Genomic DNA, 20,348 nt, shown 5'->3' on the forward strand with positions numbered 1-20,348 from the left:
GGGTACAGTGCTTGACTCCGACAACTTCCCATCAACCTTGGCAGGGAGAGAGCTGGATTCTTCAGCAGAGACAGGGCCCAACTCCGACAACTTCCCATCAACCTTGGCAGGGAGAGAGCTGGATTCTTCAGCAGAGACAGGGCCCAACTCCGACAACTTCCCATCAACCTTGGCAGGTAGATGGCTGCATTTTTCAGTGGGAAGAGGGCTAGACTCAGTCAACTTCCCATCAACCTTGGCAGGGAGAGAGCTGGATTTCTCAGTGGGAAGAGGGCTAGACTCAGTCAACTTCACATTAACCTTGGCAGGAAGAGAGCTGGATTCTTCAGCAGAGACAGGGCTCAACTCCAACTTCCCATCAACCTTGGCAGGGAGAGAGCTGGACTCTTCAGCAGGGACTGGGCTTGACTCCGTCAACTTCCCATCAACCTTGGCAGGGAGAGAGCTGGATTTCTCAGTGGGAAGAGGGCTAGACTCAGTCAACTTCACATTAACCTTGGCAGGAAGAGAGCTGGATTCTTCAGCAGAGACAGGGCTCAACTCCAACTTCCCATCAACCTTGGCAGGGAGAGAGCTGGACTCTTCAGCAGGGACAGGCCTTGACTCCATCAACTTCCCATCAACCTTGGCAGGGAAGATGGCTGCATTTTTCAGTGGGAAGAGGGCTAGACTCAGTCAACTTCACATTAACCTTGAGAGGGAGAGAGCTGGATTCTTCAGCAGGGACAGGGCTTGATTCAGTCAGCTTCCCATCAACCTCAACGGGTACAGTGCTTGACTCCGACAACTTCCCATCAACCTTGGCAGGAAGAGAGCTGGATTCTTCAGCAGAGACAGGGCTCAACTCCAACTTCCCATCGACCTTGGCAGGGAGAGAGCTGGACTCTTCAGCAGGGACTGGGCTCAACTCCAACTTCCTATCAACCTTGAGAGGGAGAGAGCTGGATTTCTCAGTGGGAAGAGGGCTAGACTCAGGCAAATTCACATTAACCTTGAGAGGGAGAGAGCTGGATTCTTCAGCAGGGACAGGGCTTGACTCCGTCAACTTCCCATCAACCTTGGCAGGAAGATGGCTGCATTTTTCAGTGGGAAGAGGGCTAGACTCAGTGAACTTCCCATCAACCTTGGCAGGGAGAGAGCTGGATTCTTCAGCAGAGACAGGGCTCGACGCCGTCAACTTCCCATCAACCTTGGCAGGAAGATGGCTGCATTTTTCAGTGGGAAGAGGGCTAGACTCAGTCAACTTCACATTAACCTTGGCAGGGAGAGAGCTGGATTTCTCAGTGGGAAGAGGGCTAGACTCAGGCAACTTCCCATCAACCTTGGCAGGAAGAGCGCTGGACTCTTCAGCAGAGACAGGGCTCGACGCCGTCAACATCCCATCAACCTTGGCAGGGAGAGAGCTGGATTTTTCAGTGGGAAGAGGGCTAGACTCAGGCAACTTCACATTAACCTTGGGAGGGAGAGAGCTGGATTCTTCAGCAGGGACAGGCCTTAACTCCGTCAACTTCCCATCAACCTTGGCAGGGAGAGCACTGGATTTCTCAGTGGGAAGAGGGCTAGACTCAGTCAACTTCACATTAACCTTGGCAGGGAGAGAGCTGGATTCTTCAGCAGGGACAGGGCTTGATTCAGTCAACTTCCCATCAACCTTGGCAGGGAGAGCACTGGATTTCTCAGTGGGAAGAGGGCTAGACTCAGGCAAATTCACATTAACCTTGGCAGGGAGAGAGCTGGATTCTTCAGCAGGGACAGGGCTTGACTCCGTCAACTTCCCATCAACCTTGGCAAGGAAATGGCTGCATTTTTCAGTGGGAAGAGGGCTAGACTCAGTGAACTTCCCATCAACCTTGGCAGGGAGAGAGCTGGATTCTTCAGCAGAGACAGGGCTCGACGCCGTCAACTTCCCATCAACCTTGGCAGGAAGATGGCTGCATTTTTCAGTGGGAAGAGGGCTAGACTCAGTCAACTTCACATTAACCTTGGCAGGGAGAGAGCTGGATTTCTCAGTGGGAAGAGGGCTAGACTCAGGCAACTTCCCATCAACCTTGGCAGGAAGAGCGCTGGACTCTTCAGCAGAGACAGGGCTCGACGCCGTCAACATCCCATCAACCTTGGCAGGGAGAGAGCTGGATTTTTCAGTGGGAAGAGGGCTAGACTCAGGCAACTTCACATTAACCTTGGGAGGGAGAGAGCTGGATTCTTCAGCAGGGACAGGCCTTAACTCCGTCAACTTCCCATCAACCTTGGCAGGGAGAGCACTGGATTTCTCAGTGGGAAGAGGGCTAGACTCAGTCAACTTCACATTAACCTTGGCAGGGAGAGAGCTGGATTCTTCAGCAGGGACAGGGCTTGATTCAGTCAACTTCCCATCAACCTTGGCAAGGAGAGAGCTGGATTCTACAGCAGGGACAGGGCTTGATTCCGTCAACTTCACATTAACCTTGGCAGGGAGAGAGCTGGATTCTTCAGCAGGGACAGGCCTTGACTCCGTCAACTTCCCATCAACCTTGGCAGGGAGAGAACTGGATTTCTCAGTGGGAAGAGGGCTAGACTCAGGCAAATTCACATTAACCTTGGCAGGGAGAGAGCTGGATTCTTCAGCAGGGACAGGGCTTGATTCAGTCAACTTCCCATCAACCTTGGCAAGGAGAGAGCTGGATTCTACAGCAGGGACAGGCCTTAACTCTGTCAACTTTTCATTAACCTTGGCAAGGAGAGAGCTGGATTCTTCAGCAGGGACAGGACTTGATTCAGTCAACTTCACATTAACCTTGGGAGGGAGAGAGCTGGATTCTTCAGCAGGGACAGGGCTTGATTCAGTCAACTTCACATTAACCTTGGCAGGGAGAGAGCTGGATTCTTCAGCAGGGACAGGCCTTGACTCCGTCAACTTCCCATCAACCTTGGCAGGGAGAGCACTGGATTTCTCAGTGGGAAGAGGGCTAGACTCAGTGAACTTCACATTAACCTTGGCAGGGAGAGAGCTGGATTCTTCAGCAGGGACAGGGCTTGATTCAGTCAACTTCACATCAACCTTGGCAGGGAGAGAGCTGGATTCTTCAGCAGGGACAGGGCTTGATTCAGTCAACTTCACATCAACCTTGGCAGGGAGAGAGCTGGATTCTTCAGCAGGGACAGGCCTTGATTCAGTCAACTTCCCATCAACCTTGGCAGGGAGAGAGCTGGATTCTACAGCAGGGACAGGCCTTAACTCCGTCAACTTTCCATTAACCTTGGCAGGAAGAGGGCTGCATTTTTCAGCAGGGACAGGGCTGGATTTTGCCAATTTCCCATCAGCCTCAACAATTAAAGGGCTGGACTCAGTCAAATTCCCATCAATGCCTAAAAGTTGGTAAAAAAAAAGCTGCAGTTATCTTTCCTTATGGTCAGTGTCAACCTCACAGTATAAGCACAGAGTTACCTTTTTGGACAACTACCCCAGATGCATTATTCAAAGACACCACAATAGCCATATTACACTTTGCTACCACTGGCTGTATTGGACGTTGGTTGTTAAAATAAGGACAAGACAAGGAACCATCTGGAAAACAAAATGCATAATAACATCAATACCAAAAGTCATCAGGCCTCATTGAAATTAACCACACAATCTAAACAAACAGTCAGTGTCAACTAGTGATGGGACAGTTGATATTGGGGCTCCGATGCTCTTACGCAGTTTTCAAAGCACTATTGTATCACACACACTGTACCGATGCTTGTATCGAAATGACAACACCACATGATTGACGTTTCGAACGTCATGCAATATCAGAAAATCGAGACAGCTGGTTTGAAAAAAATTGGTGCTTCACTAATACATAAAGGAAAATGGATTTAGTCATTTTATTGCTGGGGTCTCAGAGACCCTGAACAGAACATAAGGGTCACCCAAAATATTATTAACTACTCACATCAGTCACCACATCATTGTAGGTTTTATATTATGATCAATTAATGTGAATTAATCAATTAATATGTGAATCCGTTAACCAGGCTACACATGACACGAGTGGTGGTCTCATTGTCAAACTAATTTAGATGAGTTTACATAAGATTAGAACTGATTCAGAGTGATTCCATATGTCACGGACTTCCAAAGCTTTGGTCACATGCTTCCTCAAACCATAGATCTGCTTCGTGATGATTTAGATATGGTGAAGTAAACAAGTCTGACCACCAGATGCTGCTGATGTACACTGTTAAAAGCTTTGAATAATGAACGTTTTTTTGGCACAATTTGATGAAAGCCTCAAATGCTTCAGAAAGCCTCAGTTTCCCCATCACTAGCATCAACATAGCCAAATAAGAATTACAAACCTTTGCCCTCCAAGCGTACTTGCTCAATACCAGTTGGGTACAAATGACGACCAACTGGAAAAGCAAGTCCTAAAAACAAGATGTAAGGTCAAAGTTATATATGTACTTTATATCTAGAAAATGTACTTTATGTACTAGAAATCCAGTATGTATTTTACATATTACACTAAGGTGAAAACAACTTTACCATAGAGCACCAATTGGTGACAAAAAAAGACCAGAAACATAAAACTTGAAACTGTCATCTTGATTATAAACAAAACTATCACCAATCTATCTATACTTTCTAAAACAAGCCTCAAGCCTCAAGGCAGGGCTTTAAAAAGAACACACAGATTTTCATCACCTGGGTTTCTTGTTAGTGACAATTAGTGATGGAGGACCAGGTCGTTAACATTCCCATGCACTTATTGGTTGGTTGAAAAATTACTACTGGGGTTTATGTGCATGCTCCAAGTCTTATTCTTTGTTTTTAGTGTATCTCTGTTGCAGAATTACAGTGCCACATACTGATCTGGCATGTATACTACATTTTTTTGAGTCGTTTCAGTGGTTTCTTGGGTATGCAGATATTTCTTGAGACGAGGGAGAAAAAAAAAAAAAGATCGTATTAGGTAAGCTCTGGCTTCATGTGGATGTAGCCTAGGAGAAAAGACAGATTTTTTTTTCTCAGTTTAATCATAACCTCGCTTAACATTGATGATTTTTTCAGAAAACAAGAATCAATATTTTAAGTCATTTTGCTTGAGTAAATGATCTTGATTTAGAAATGTTTAGATATTTGTACTGGAAAACAAGACAATAATACTGAGGAAAAAATGCAGTTACAATCTTGCAGTGTGAATGCATCATACACAGAGGTGTCTAAAGTTTCTGGAACTTTACTAAGTTCATAATTTATTCTTATTGGTAATATAGACAGAGATAATGTTTTAGTTAACTACGAGTTCATAAAGCAGTTTTCAAACAGTAAAATCTTACAGACAAAGACAAAATACAGACACTTCACAGTAAATAATTCAATAATAAAAGATCAACAATTTAAAAAATCATATGTAACACAGTGAGATATTATCAAGCTTTTTGTTTTATGTGACAATGCAAGAGTTTGTATTCTAAATAATACCTAATTATTGATCACATTAATAGGCCATCAATTGGCCTAACTGATGAGTTAACGAGGCACACAGATGAAAATGGTTCTTGGTGTGGCTTTAAAACACCTTGTTTGATTAAGGAGTCCACATGTGTTGACTGATGGTTTTAATAGTTCAGAAAGAGAAAGAAAATGGGTGTTGTTAAAATAATCATTCTGGTGTTTTTCTGTCATCAGTTAGTATGGAATGGCAAGTTATGTTATAGAATTAAATGTTGTAGATCTACAGTTTTTACAGGCTTTTTTTTTTTCAGCACTCAATTCCACAGTGGAACATGGCCTCTCTTCCTGGAACTCAAACGGATAAAATGTTGATCTTATTCACCATTTTCATTTTTAATGGGAATGAAAGTGAGTCTGTGAGGGATCTCTTCAATGTGTTGTTCTTTAATGTGTTTTTGGGTTGTTCTGTTGATGGAACACTGCATAAATGTCTAAGAAGTTTCAGTAGACAAACTCCAGAGAGCATGAGCTATAAAAAAAAAAATAAGGGCTTTTTTTTTTTTTTTTTTTTTTTTTTTTTATCAGCAGATGCAAATTAAAATATGGTAAGTCTATCCCTCAGTCTTGCTTTAATATTTGTCATGACATTGCTCTAAACAAGGTCCATAGGCACTAAAACTGCCTGGTTACATACAATACACTTGTTATACTGGGAAACTTGTATTTACTATTAACAGCTTTTAAAGGACAAACTCAAACTGTTATATGCTGCGTTCACACCAGACGCGACTTGCGCGAATAAATTGTGCTATTCGTGCGTAGTTGGACGCTTGAACATTTTGAGTTTACTCGCTTCATTCGCGCGTGAAAATCCCTTCACAACAGACGCGAATTCGCGTCATGAGAGGGGCTCTCCCGCTCCTTTATGTGTCCCAGACTCTCCCACTGCTTTCTGCACACTTCCTCTGAATAAACACAACTTGTCAGTGGGGAAATAATTGTAAATTACATCAAATAAGCTCAACTGGTCGTCTTTAGTTGGCTTGTAGTCTTAATATGTGTATATAGCTCAAATTGAGTAAAGACCGTTTTTTACAACTTATCAGATTGTCCGACCTCCTCACTCACTTTGTTTCAAACACGATCCTTTTTATTTCTGTTTCTATAAATGTATGAAGATGTACAGCGACGATGATTTTGTCTTCCATTGTTGTTTCGAATTTCTGCCTCAGCTCGCTACGTCACGTCACTACTAGAGCAAGCTCCTGATTGGTTAACGCGACGCGGAAATTCGCCAAAGTTCAGATTTTTCAACTTGCGCGATTCGCGTCGCAGGATGTCAATTCGCGTCTTTGCATTGACTTAACACGTAAATCACTCGCGCTTACCGCTTCATTCACGTCCGGTGTGAACGCACCATAAGACTTAATTTTTTGCAGGTGATCTGGTCAGTAGCAAACAGAACATGGATGGACAAAGTCTATGAGAGTAAAAAAAAAAAAACATGCACAGACAAATCTAAATGAAACCCTGCGGCTCGTGACAACACATTGATGTCATAAGACACAAAACGATTGGTTTGTGCGAGAAACTGAACCGTATATCATTTTTTTTACTATAATTTTTTACACTGTCCAACTGCCTTGACTGCAGTGCTTGACTGGCGTAGTTTACGCAAGCACTGGAAGTGATCTCGCGTATATGTCACTCATTGTTTACACAGTGCACAAACACTGTAGGTACGACGGCTAATCAAAATGGTACTTACTTGCGCTTATCCAGATTGTTCAAACTGACTTAAAAGATGTTCTCTTGCGCAAACCCACTTGGGAGTGGTGACTTTCCATGTATTCCCTGAAGTTATGGTTGATTGCTCTTCAGCTGGATATCACCCATTAATGTACTAAAGTTGTTGAGGGTCTGAAGCGATAATTTCTCCCCTGATGATTTTACATACCCAGGAGAGGATCACGTGACTTAAACCATCAGCTGTGCCTATGGTTTTTCCACATCCAACTGAGGTATGTGAACAAGATCTTTGTATGTGTCCTTTTTATTTGTAAAGCTGCCCTTGCAAAAAGTAACAAAATAAGTTTTGATGTAATAAAACCATGTTTTTTAGTAGTTTACCTCCATTTGCATAACTGTTGTACTACAGGCACCATGTTTAAAATACGCCAGAGCGAGTACACACCTCATGTACTGGATGCTGTGCGCAATTGGACATAGTGGTGTATAAGAGGTAAAAATGATATAAATGCTCTTCGGTTTGTCACACAGACCGATTGTTTCATGTCTTAGGACATCAATGTGTCGTCACGAGCCATCGGGTTTAATTTGGGTTTGTCTGTGCAGGTGTGGGTTTTTTTTTCTTTTTTTCACACATGGATTTTGTTCCCATTGCCATGCATTATACGACTGACAGACGGCAATGGTTGGAGGTAAAAATCATCATTTGTGTTCTACTGAAGAAACAAAGTCACCTACATCTTGGATGCCCTGGGGGTAAGCAGATAAACAATAAATTTTCATTTTTGGGTGAACTATCCCTTTAACCTGGATTCTGAGGAATCTGGTTCCGCTCAAGGCAACTTCAGCCAGGACGCTGCAGGTGAATCTGCTGGTTCTGTCCACCTGTGAGACTCTTTATTTGAAGTGACTCTGTCTGTCTGAATGTTAAGTGTTTCTAAAGATGAACTCTCTTCTGGAACTTCAGATCTGTTTGGTCAACCCTGAATGCTTGATCTGCAAGTAACATTTAGATCTGTTTGTCCTTGGAATTTGCTTGACTGTATCCCAATAAAAGACTGGCCTTTTAAAAGCTTCTTTTCATTCTGAAAGTTTGGTAAGGTTGTGAATTTGCTATTTGCCCCATTGACCAACCTGACAACAACCTGAACCCAAACACACGTGAAAAGGTGTAATAGTGCATTTAGCAACTGGCTCTTTTTTTCTTCTTCTTCTTTTTTCAAGTGCTTGCATCACTATTAGACTACTTGTCCAATGAAATGGTGCAGAAGTTAACTGAATTGCGCTGAGTAATGATGCATTGTCTTCTGTAGAGCTGCTTTATAGCATAAGTGTGCATCATTTTTGTCTTCCAGTTTACTGTAAAGCTGCTTTGAAACAATCTGTATAAGGTTCTATAGTAGTCACTGAGTTAAAGTTGCTTGGAATCATCAGATCCAGTAAAACACATTTAACAGTGTTTAAGTATTTGGAAATGATAACCTAAAATGGTGCCCTAAAACCCTGGGTGCTTGAACTGTGTCATGCTGAGTTCTTGCAAATGTGACATTGTCAGTTTGTGTATCTCCAGAGGAGGGCGCTGCTCACACCATAAAACCTGAACAAAACCTGCATTCCTCAGAATTCCTCAGCATGTCCAAACAGGTCAGCAGCTCTATATGCAGAAGTGTGTTGGTGGGTTTATTTTGGTGACATCTATTTAACATGCAGTATTCCATTGGTTAGTACAATCTTTCAATTACTGTTACTTAAAGGACATGTGCACTTATGCAACGTGTGAAGTGCATTTAGTCTTTCACTTTCTCACTGACACTTTTTCATTATCTCCCCCACATTCTCTCACTTCCTAGTTTGCCTAAAAAGGGCATATTATACTGAGGGAAGTATATATGTGTGTGTGTGTGTGTGTGTGTGTGTGTGTGTGTGTGTGTGTGTGTGTGTGTGTGTGTGCAGGTTTGGCTATACTTGAGGGCCAAATGTCCTCACTTATATAGTAACAACGACTAGCGAGGACATTTTACCGGTCCTCACTAGTTTAAAATATTTATTTAGAAGTCTTTTTAATGTTTTTGTTTAAATCGTGTTTTGCACAAGTTTCTGTAAGGGTTGTTAGGCCATGGAAATTAGAAAATGTTATATATAATTGAGATAAAATCAGTTGAAGTCTATGCAATGTCCTCACTAGTATAGCGAAACACGTGTATGTTTGTGTGCGCAGGGGCTATATGAGAGGAAGAGGTTGTGAGAAGAGAACAGGATGAGTGGAAATAAGAAAGAAACTGAGAGGAGGGTGTTTAAGATCTGATGAGAATCCTCACATGCATAACAGACAGTTTCTCCACTTCCTGTCAGAGACAGGAAGTCACTGAGTCAGTGCAGCACTGAAGGTGGGTGTGTGTGCGCGTGTTCCTTTTTTAGTGGTTTTTGCGTCTTTATTATTGGGTTCTATTTGAGGCCGTTTATGATTGGCTGTCTGCTGCCGAACATCTCGCCTTAACGCTCTAGCACCGGGCTGTTTCACACTATAACTTTATCGATGCAATTGAACCTTGCAAATGTGGTGCTAACCCTGACCTGAAGCAGAATTTCGAAATTTCAAAAGCGGTTGGCTTACAAAATTGCAAAGACAAAGTGATGATTAAACCCTTAACACTAAGTAATAGGATTTATTATTAAAATAATGTGTTTGGTTGCTGTTACTTTACCTTCATGTCAGCAAGTTGTGGCATTTCAGGTGCTTTATTTTAAAACACACAATTTCTCTCAAAGCTCACAATCTTTGCAGAATGGACATTTTCTTTCATGTTTGACTGGCAAATGAGTTTCCTCTTAACACACAAGGCTTTTTCTTAGCCAACCACAAACTCCACCCAGAATTACAAGCTGACATTGACGGCAGACTGTAGAATTTCCCTTTAGCTTCCACTCAACCTATAAAACAGAAATTAGCATGGCTGTGAAGGTACCTCAGACAAAAAAAAAAAAAAGACAAAAAAAAGAGTTTATAACATGAAAGGTTTTTAAGACAGACTCACCAAGTTTAAGTGTCCTCATATGCTTCTGTAGTAGACACAAGTCAATGTGATTTCAACTTCAAGGTTTAAAAAAGTGCTTAAAATTGAAGGACTACACTACCCATAATACCACTGTCAAAGAAGGCAACGTTACAATGGAAACATCAATCACAGCCTTCAGCCACCAAGAGTTTCCATGCACTCTCAATTTACTCAATCTCTCTCTCTCTCTCTCTCTCTAATATATATATATATATGTATTATGTATGTATGTATGTATATATATATATGTATGTATGTATGTATGTATGTATATATATATATATATATGTATGTATGTATGTATGTATATATATATATATATATATATATATATATAATGTATGTATATGTTTACAATAAAAGTCAAATACGTTGTTTATATTTAAAATTTGTCACTACACCAGTACAGACTGCATAGCTTCAGCCTATGGGGATTTCTTATGTGTTATGTGATTAACATTTGCCTAAGTAGAGGAATTTAGCTATTAACATGTAATATTTAAATTATATTCTGCTGAAATGAACAAAATGATTTGGGGAAAAAAGATTTGTTTATTTTGCTGAACGAGATTCAAATATCCGATTCTGTAAAATGATCTGAATTTCCCATCGCTCTACTGAGCGAGACACGAGCACAACAGTCAAACATGTCCATCTAGTGTGCGTTTACAAAGAAAAACAATGGAAAAGTAGCACAATAGAATGGAAAAATGCGCTTTGCATGAACCGACCCTAATGATACACAATTGTTCGCTTTATATGATAAACAGACACTAACTTAGGGCATTTATTCATGTATAAACACTGATAAAATTACATACATAGCACACACCAAGTAAGATTAACGGAAGCTCAAACGTGCACACGTCACATCAGACACGCACTTTTTTAATTAATAAATTTTCATTTTTGGTTGAACTATTCCTTTGAGTTTCTGTTGTCTGGTCCATCTCTTTTATATTTGGTTTTCATTATCCATTTTATTTTCTATGAAAACTTATCACTATCTTTGTTAACAAAATGTCAATGGTAACGATAGAATTTTGTTCCGTCAAGTCACTTAAGTTTCCCTTACCTAAGAAGTGTTTAAGGGATTATATGCAATGCCCTCATTCCCTTATAAGGGAAATCACGGTTGTCACTTTAAAAAACTTAAGGTGCTTTAATGCAGATGGGCACAGAACCTTATTCAGCTGTTCATCAGTGTTTATCTAGAGCTCTGGACGTTGTACTATTAGTTTAGTGATTTAATGAGCTTATTATTGACTGAAGATCTATGCTTGTGCAATCTCTCTGCTTACTTCGCTCACAAAGGCCTCTCACTGATCAATTGTCTTGATAAACTCAAAGATATGGATTTCTCTGCTCTGTCTGTGCTGGCCTCAAATACATTCTACCCAGCCAGCGAAAAAATGTGTGTGTGTGTGTGTGTTTGCCTCGCAGGCATACATTCTTTTTTCACTACATTAGTCAGCGTGTGTTTGCATGTTATGATAGAAATGTCTCTCACTCTGGTCAAACCAGTGAGAACATGAGCATGAATTCCACAGCTCCAGTAGATTTGTCTTCTAAACTCTTCAGCACTCATTAGACTCCGGTAGAGTTTGCAATGCTCAAATCTGCTGTTTCTCCTTCATTACCATGTTTTTCTCTCTTAAAAGCAAAACAGAAGAAAATTAAAAATAGAAATGACATTTTGCATAAAGAATGAAATTTTATTTTTTATTATTATTTGCATCCAGCCCGTTCACTTTTGAGACACTTTTTAATTGACATTAGATTTTCCTGAATGAAACACTTTTAAAACATTACTGCAATACAGTGCAGTCATTTCTCATGAAAATGTCATGTGCCTCATTTTCTTAATGCAAAATACACTCTAAGAAATGCTGGGTTGAAAATGGACAAACCCGGCGATTGGGTTGTTTTAACCCAGCAGTTGGGTTAAATGTTTGCTCAACATGCTGGGTAGCTTTATTTAACTCAACTATTGTTTAAAAATGACTTGTCTATGTCTGGCTTAAAATGAGCCCAAAGTATGTTTGGAATTTAAAATCAGACATAATTAATAGAGGCAACAATAATAATCAAAAGGTGAACATTTATAAATAAGCAATTTAATACATTATTCATTAAACTTATTTGTTAATTTATTAAACATATTAATAAATGTTAATTTCCAACATATTTTGGGTTGTTTTTAACCCAGCATTTTTTAGAGTGTATAATTGATTTTTTTTTTTTTTTTTTCTTTTTCTTTTGAATCCAAGGTGAAATTTGACATGTTCTTGACAGGTCAAGTCCCTCACACTGTTAATGGGTGAAATGTTACAGCTCTGGTCCCGCCTTGTTCTCTCACATGGCACAATCTGATTGGCTACTCCAGCGGTCACTTCTCAGTGTCGTTTAGTCTGACAGATCAACTTGAGAAGAGAGATGAACTCCACCACAGCATCTTCAAACAGTCAGATACAGTAGTGGAATGAAATTCAGTTCATCTCATTCACGTTGACTGTCTCTGTAATTCTTCCTGTCATATCATGCAGCTTGCAGATTCACAAACAGGATGTTGCGGTCACACTCTGCTGTATTCTGCCGCCTCCTTTTTCTGTCTCATTTTGCAAAAGGCCAAACTCTGGCCTAACCTGCAACAAACCCCAGATCAGCTCAAACTTTAACTCAAATTAAAGTAAAAAATGAACTCTGGAAGGCGAGACTTAGTGTATCTGTGAATCAAATCATGTCAGTCTGAGAACCTTCAACACACAAGCTCATGATTGTTATCTGAGAATCATGATGCAGGAGCCCGTTTGGCAAGTCTTTGAAGCTTTAAAGGAAACAAAAAAGGATTCTTGTCATTATTTCCTCATCTTCATGTTTTCTCAATCCCGTTTTTCTGTGAAACACAAAATAAGAATGGCTGAAGAATCTTAATGCAGCTCTTTTCAAGTTCTTAGTGACCATGTCCGTCTAAAAAACACCATAAAACGATCATAACTGTAGTCCATATGACTCAAACCCAATCCAAGCTGACAGGGAACGTTCTGCAAAGGTTCTCGAAAAGTTATGAACAAACGTTCTTCCAGTAGTAGAATGTTCATTCAAAGTTATCTGATCTTTAATAATGTTCTCAAAACGTTATTTATACTTTGTTCATGGAATGTTTTTTCTGAAATTATTTAGTTGGACATTCGTCTAACATTTTTTAAAAATTAGTATTTGTTTCAGAAAGTTCAGGGAGCATATTTACATTTTTTTAAAAACTGGACGTTTTGAATGTTCTGAGAACATTCAGAAATAATGTTTTCATAACTTTAAATGTTATTCAACCCTTCAACCCTGTCTTCAACCCTGCTCCTGGGGACCCACTGTCCTGCAAAATTGATTTCCAACCTGTTTCAGCACACCTGCCTGTGATTTTCAACCGATCCTGAAGAGCTTGATTAGCGGGTTCAGGTTTGTTTGATTAGGGCTGGAGCGAAACTCTGCAGGACAGTGGGTCCCCAGGAGCAGGTTTGAAGACCTCTGCTTTAAGGGGTTAGTTCACCCAAAAATGAAAATTTCATCATCTATTACTTACCCTCACGTCCTTCAATATCTGTAAGATCTTTGTTCATCTTTGGAACACAAATTAAGATATTTTTGATGAAATCTGAGAGGTTTCTGTCCCTCCATAGAGATCCAATGCAACTACCACTCCAAGGTCCAGAAATGTAGTAAAGACATCATTAAAGTACTCCATGTGACCCCAGTGACTTAAACTCGATTTTAAGTGACCTGAGTGCTTACTTTATGCAAAAATAAATAAATAATTTACCACTTTGCTTACAAAAATACTCATCTGCATCTGCAAAGTTCACGAGAACTTCATGCATGTTGTGTTCAGACTAATGCGTCAACTCAACGCACACGCAAGAGTGTTTGCGAGAGCATCACGACACATGCGTGTTGTGTTCAGACTCGCGGGTCAACTCGACGCACACGCAAGAGAGTTCAGGAGAGCATCATGATGCATGCGTGTTGTGTTCAGACTCGCGGGTCAACTCGACGCACACGCAAGAGAGTTCACGAGAGCATCACGACACGTGTGTTGTGTTCAGACTCACGGGTCAACTCAACGCACACGAAGAGAGTTCAGGAGAGCATCATGATGCATGCGTGTTGTGTTCAGACTCGCGTGTCAACGCACACGCAAGAGAGTTCACGAGAGCTTCACGACGGATGCGTGTTCTCAAAACATTATTTATACTTCGTTCATGGAATGTTTTTTCTGAATCTATTTAGACATTCGTCTAACATTTTTTTAAACGTTACTATTTGTTTCTGAACGTTCAGGGAGCGTATTTACATTTTTTTTTAAACTGGACGTTTTGAATGTTCTGAGAATAATGATTCAGAAATAATGTTTTCATAACTTTAAAGCAGAGGTCTTCAACCCTGCTCCTGGGGACCCACGGTCCTGCAAAACTGATTTCCAACCTGTTTCAGCACACCTGCCTGTGATTTTCAACCGATCCTGAAGAGCTTGATTAGCGGGTTCAGGTTTGTTTGATTAGGGCTGGAGCGAAACTCTGCAGGACAGTGGGTCCCCAGGAGCAGGTTTGAAAACCTCTGCCTTAAGGGGTTAGTTCACCCAAAAATGAAAATTCCATCATCTATTACTTACCCTCATGTCCTTCAATATCTGTAAGACCTTTGTTCATCTTCGGAACACAAATTAAGATGTTTTTGATAAAATCTGAGAGGTTTCTGTCCCTCCATAGAGATCCAATGCAACTACCACTCCAAGGTCCAGAAATGTAGTAAAGACATCATTAAAGTACTCCATGTGACCCCAGTGGCTTAAACTCAATTTTATGAAGCGATGTGAGTGCTTACTTTATGCAATAAAAAATAATAATAATAATTTACCACTTTGCGTACAAACTACTCATCTGCAACGTGCGTTCACGAGAACTTCATGCGTGTTGTTCAGACTCGTGCGTCAACTCAACGCACATGCGCAAGTGTTCACGAGAGCATCACGATGCATGCGTGTTGTGTTCACGTGAGAGCTGACGTTGTGTGAATACACTTTGGATAATATTATTTTGTAAATAAAGTTGTAATTGTTTTTTTTTTTTGCACAAACAAAGCAGTCACGTCGCTTCATAAAATTAAGTTTAAGCCACTGGAGTCACATGGAATACTTTAATGATGTCTTTTTCCTACCTTTCTGGACCTTGGAGTGGTAGTTGCGTTGGATCTTTATTAAGCGACAGAAAGCTCTCATCAAAAATATCTTAATTTGCGTTCTGAAGATGAACAAAGGTCTTACGGATGTGGAACGACACTAGGGTGAGTAATAAATGACAGAATTTTCATTATATGGGTGAACTAACCTTTTAATGGGAATGTTAGCAAAAGATTATTTTTGTTAGCCGTTATATTACATGCAGTAGCATATATCAAAACGCGATGTGCCAGTTCGAATAGCCTAAGTGGAAGTGTGAATGAGATTTGAGAGCTGCGATTTTAGTCTGTTCCTCATTCAAATCTCTCATATGACTATGATACTTATATGGTGTTTTTCATTTGCTGTTTTATATTTGTATGGAACACACCAAACATCTCTTTTTGTGTGACATGAGTAAGAGAGTGCAGCTTAAAAATGAATCCAAGATGTATTTGCATATAACAAATATTTGAATTCTGACCTGATTCTTGATTTATTTTATTTTTATTTTTTTTAGCCAGTGTATTTAGCATATGCTTTTTTTTCCTTCTTATCATAAATTCATTTAAATATACAACACACTAGAGTTTGTGCACTGAGAGTGCCTATCTCGTCCCTGATTTGTTATTTGCTCATTTGTTTAGCTTTAGACTTCAACATATTCTGGGATGATTTAAACCAAACTTTGCGACGTGAACGGATCATGCAAACAGTGCATCTTCAGTATATCTCTCTCGCGCGGTGCGGAAGTGGGCCGTAGGGCAGGGCGCGAGAGCTGCTGCATATAAACTGACACGGACTTCCTCAAACTCACTTTGCATCGGAGCAGAGACGCATTCAGGTACTTTCTTTCTCTTATCGCTTTACTTTTATCTCTTTCCTGGAGCTTTCGCAGCAGGTTTGATAAGTGATGCGATGGCTTTTGAGCAGCAGAGTTGGGCGTGTTTATATTATTATTATTATTATTATTAATATTAATATATGATCATGTTTTATTGCTCCTCAGATCTAAAGCAGCAGTCATGAGCTGGGACAGCTACATCAGCAGCCTGACCAAGAGCGAATGGGTGGATGATGCGGCCATTCTCGGGCTGACACCGGGTCAGGAGTCCGTTTGGGCTGCAGCGCCGGGCGGCTGGCTTAGCCAAATCACGGTACAACATTTACTGATAAAAAAATAGTTATTTTTCCTTGTTTGTTTATTTTTATTATGATTTATTTAGTTATTTATTTGAATGGCACTCGTTTTCGTACTTACATGTTCTGACATCCGCATATAAAAGTCGCTGCAAATCAGGATGCGCTCGCAGCTTCGCTGGTGATAACGGTCTGGTTGTGTGAAGCCACAAACTTTAAGATAAGTTTTATAAAAGTAAATCGCCGTCGTTTCCATTAGTTTAATTCGTTTAATTCGTGATAATAAGAACACATCTCTCATCCGAATCGACCGTTTATTCTTTCGCGCTGAATTTCCTCACAGCAGCAGTCGCGCGGAGTTCTGTGAACTGCTCCTTATTTGGTCATGCGTGCTGAAAGGCGGAAGCTGGTACCTCTCTGTTTGCGCGCGCGCCTCGCTTCCGCCTGTACGCCCATGGCGCGCGCACTCTGTCAGATGATTTTAATATATTAGCTATTAAATATTTAGAATAGGCTATATTTATGCGAGAGACATTATCCTTTAAGTGAAACTATCATCTGTGTGTCTAATGTAAAGCAACATTCAGTTTTGACCGCTGATTATTTCAACACTTCCTTTCTTGGGTTCCCCTCACTAACTTTCATTTTGACTTGAATTTGAGCTCTCTTTATCCAGGTTTGTGTGTGTGTGTGTGTGTGTATGTATATATATATATATATATATATATATATATATATATATATATATATATATATGAGATATAAAAATCGTATAGCCTATACATAATGCATCTATATAATAATTATATAATAATTTTTACCATATATATATATATATATATATATATATATATATATATATATATATATAGATCTCAAAATTGTATAGCCTATATATAATGCATCTATATAATATTTTTTACCCTATATATATATATATATATATATATATGTGTGTGTGTGTATTTATATATGTGTGTGTTGTTGTACAGTTGTGTTTCCCCATTCATGTCGTAACATGCAGCTCATACTTTTAAAGACTTCAGAGATGCTGTCTGTCTCTCTCTATCTCATATCTCATATTGTAAAACCCCCTTTTAAGAGACACTGAGTTCAGCGTATAACTGCAGCTGTATATAGATTGTTGCAGCATTCATGCTGGTTCATCTATTTTAGATAACCACCAAACCATTGAAAATGAGTTGATTGGAAGTTCAGCCGCTAATATGTACACTTCTTTATACTTTAATGTATATTTGAACCTAAAATCTTGATTGATGCATGAGGATGTGAAGCTGATTGCGCTGGTCTTTCAATCTAAGAAACTTCTGGAATGATGGAATACATTCAAATGTAGAAATAGACGGAGATTTATGGTCTGTATTTTGAGGCGAGCGTCGTCTTCTGGAACATGACAAAACATGAGCCGCACAAGAATCTGTGTGTGTGTGTGTGTGTGTGTGAAGTGTTTCTACTTGTTTCAGCATGTGTTTTCTGGACCATTTTATCACCCGCAATCCACACTGACAGTCTCTCTCTCTCTCTTTCCCTCTCTCTCTCTAGGCGTCAGAGGTTCAGGCTATTGTAGCGAGCGACCGCAGTGGACTGTTTGCCAATGGCGTGACTTTGGCAGGCAGGAAGTGCACAGTGCTGAGAGACGCTCTGAATGTGGACGGGCAGAACACCATGGACATCAAGATGAAGACCTCAGAGAAAGAGCCTGACCCCTTTTCATTCACCATCGGCAGATCTCATAAAGGTGAATTGATGCTGATAATTTACAATCATCCTTGCAGGAATTAAAAATGTCATTACAGTAATGAGAATCACAATTAACAAAAACAAAAAACTGATGTCCTGATGCATTACAGTGCAAAAAGTTAAGTGCTCCTAAATATAAATATTTTAATATAATTATTGTAGTGTATATACACATATGTAAATATACTAAACATATTTAAAATTTAATTTAATTTTATAATTTATATTTTAACAATGTAATGTCATTTTATTTCTTTAGATTCTGGTGTGAATATTAACCTGGACATATTTTTATGTATAGTTTATACAAATATAATAAAAATATTTATTTTATATATAATTTTAATTCATAATTAATTGTTTAAATTCAGGGGTGAAATTTGACCTAGGCATGTTTTTATATATAAAGTACACAAATATTGTATGAAAATATAATAAGAATACTTATTTTATATTTAATTTGAATTTATAAATAATATATAATTTATATTTTATTTATATTTCTTTTGACTTTGGGGTGAAATTTGACCTGGACATTTGTTTATATATCAAGTATACACAAATATAATATGTAAATATAATAAAAATACTTATTTTTATATATATATATATATATATATATATATATATATATATATATATATATATATATATATATATGATAAAAATAAATAAATATTTATATAAATAAATATATAATTTATTATTATAATTTATATATTCATAATTAATTGAAAATGCATATTTTATTTATATTTCTTTCGACTCTGGGGTGAATTTTGACCTGGACATGTTTTTGTGAGATTCATTTCTCTCTCTTTCTCTTTCAGCAATAATCATTGCAAAAGGAATAAAAGATGCTCACGGCGGTAAAATCAATCCACTTGTCTTTGACATGACCGCATACCTCAGGAAGCAGAACATGTGAACAAGCCCCGCCCTGCCCTACTGACTCCGCCCACTTCACCACACTGTTCCACCTCATCTGCCAGGATTCCATTCCAAAAGCCAGAAGAACAGATCCAAGATCAGCCAAACTTGTATTTCAAAACATCATCATCATCTCAGTTTTAACATTCCAGGAGTTTGAGATCTTGGTTTCTCCTCGTCATCTCTCCAGTCAGGCAGTGGAACACAAACTCTAGTTTATATCAAACTCATTTATTGGTTTTATCATGAATTAATTGATTGATTTTACGGTACTATAGTATTTCGCTGTTTCGGACGGGCGGAGCGTCAGGTCATTTGATTGTACGATTGTATGTGTGAAATCCTGCTGAACAAATCCCAGAGTTCTGACTGTTAGATGGCAAATAAAGAGAGAATGAGTTTCTGTGGATCAGCGCCTGTGCGTGTGTTCATGGGGCCAATGTGTTTTTAACCTTAAACGTCACGAAACGTGTCACGATTCTAAACATATCATATAGTTATAACTCATCTGAGTTTTATTTTAGTTTTTAATTAATATTTTGAATGAACTGAAAATATAAAAATAAAAGCTTTCTTTTTAAAAAAATGGTTAAATTTTTAGTATATTTAGTATGTTTTTAAAATATTACTAGTTCAATTCAATTTATTTTTTATTTTAGTTTTAGTTTTTATTTCCAGTTAATTGGCAAGGCAACATTTCTCATTTTTATTTAACTGTTTCAACTAATTTTTCTATTTAGGATTTATTACAGTTGATAACAACACTTTTAGTTAACGATAATAACCACACACACACACACACACACACACACACACCGTCTCAATCAAATCACAGCACTCCAGTCAAGAGTTCATTGTAATATTCAGAGGCTGATGCGTGCGAGCGTCTCAGCCAATCACAGGCTGTCGTACTCTTCTTCCAGGAAAGGTTTTGCATTCTCAGCACACTTGAGTGAACGAGATGAACCTTCTCGAGGCCTGTTTGAACTCAAAGATTCATGAAACTCAAGCTGAACGATTGCTGACTCTGAAGGGTCACAATCAGTTCAACACAATTAATGTAAGAATGATGTTTATG

At 39.1% G+C, this 20,348-nt stretch overlaps 2 protein-coding genes across 4 annotated transcripts; one reads left to right on the top strand and one right to left on the bottom strand.

Annotated features, from left to right (window-relative positions):
- Positions 1 to 619: 619 nt before the first annotated feature.
- Positions 620 to 4,775, bottom strand: LOC125260272 (mucin-5AC-like). 3 transcript variants are annotated; one of them, XM_048178557.1, is made up of 5 exons: positions 4,670 to 4,775; positions 4,324 to 4,392; positions 3,425 to 3,544; positions 1,916 to 3,345; positions 620 to 1,783 (listed from the first exon to the last, which is right to left on the bottom strand). In XM_048178557.1, exons 3-5 carry the CDS (start codon positions 3,474 to 3,476, stop codon positions 620 to 622), a joined length of 2,646 nt encoding a protein of 881 aa, XP_048034514.1. In that variant the 5' UTR covers positions 3,477 to 3,544; positions 4,324 to 4,392; positions 4,670 to 4,775. The 3 variants fall into 3 exon arrangements, with proteins under 3 accessions (XP_048034514.1, XP_048034513.1, XP_048034512.1); XM_048178556.1 differs by lacking the exon at positions 4,670 to 4,775 and adding an exon at positions 4,511 to 4,648 and having other exon boundaries at positions 620 to 1,651; XM_048178555.1 differs by lacking the exon at positions 4,670 to 4,775 and adding an exon at positions 4,511 to 4,648.
- Positions 4,776 to 16,127: 11,352 nt separating this feature from the next.
- pfn1 (profilin 1) lies at positions 16,128 to 19,679 on the top strand. Its single transcript, XM_048178404.1, has 4 exons — positions 16,128 to 16,283; positions 16,449 to 16,596; positions 18,143 to 18,338; positions 19,171 to 19,679. The coding sequence occupies exons 2-4, from the start codon at positions 16,465 to 16,467 to the stop codon at positions 19,266 to 19,268; spliced, it is 426 nt and encodes a 141-aa protein (XP_048034361.1). The 5' UTR covers positions 16,128 to 16,283; positions 16,449 to 16,464; the 3' UTR covers positions 19,269 to 19,679.
- Positions 19,680 to 20,348: the final 669 nt, after the last annotated feature.

This window comes from Megalobrama amblycephala, linkage group LG24, assembly GCF_018812025.1.
Source record: "Megalobrama amblycephala isolate DHTTF-2021 linkage group LG24, ASM1881202v1, whole genome shotgun sequence".
NCBI lineage: Eukaryota > Metazoa > Chordata > Actinopteri > Cypriniformes > Xenocyprididae > Megalobrama > Megalobrama amblycephala.

Excerpts from the sequence above, each read along its gene's own strand:
- LOC125260272 (XM_048178555.1), bottom strand. The coding sequence starts at position 4,568 with ATGACAGTTTCAAGTTTTATGTTTCTGGTCTTTTTTTGTCACCAATTG. Across the intron at positions 4,393-4,510 it reads TCACCAATTGGTGCTCTATG|GACTTGCTTTTCCAGTTGGT; the intron begins GTAAAGTTGTTT and ends TCTTGTTTTTAG. Across the intron at positions 3,346-3,424 it reads TGGGGTAGTTGTCCAAAAAG|GCATTGATGGGAATTTGACT; the intron begins GTAACTCTGTGC and ends ACCAACTTTTAG.
- pfn1 (XM_048178404.1), top strand. The coding sequence starts at position 16,465 with ATGAGCTGGGACAGCTACATCAGCAGCCTGACCAAGAGCGAATGGGTG. Across the intron at positions 16,597-18,142 it reads GCTGGCTTAGCCAAATCACG|GCGTCAGAGGTTCAGGCTAT; the intron begins GTACAACATTTA and ends CTCTCTCTCTAG. Across the intron at positions 18,339-19,170 it reads CATCGGCAGATCTCATAAAG|CAATAATCATTGCAAAAGGA; the intron begins GTGAATTGATGC and ends TTTCTCTTTCAG.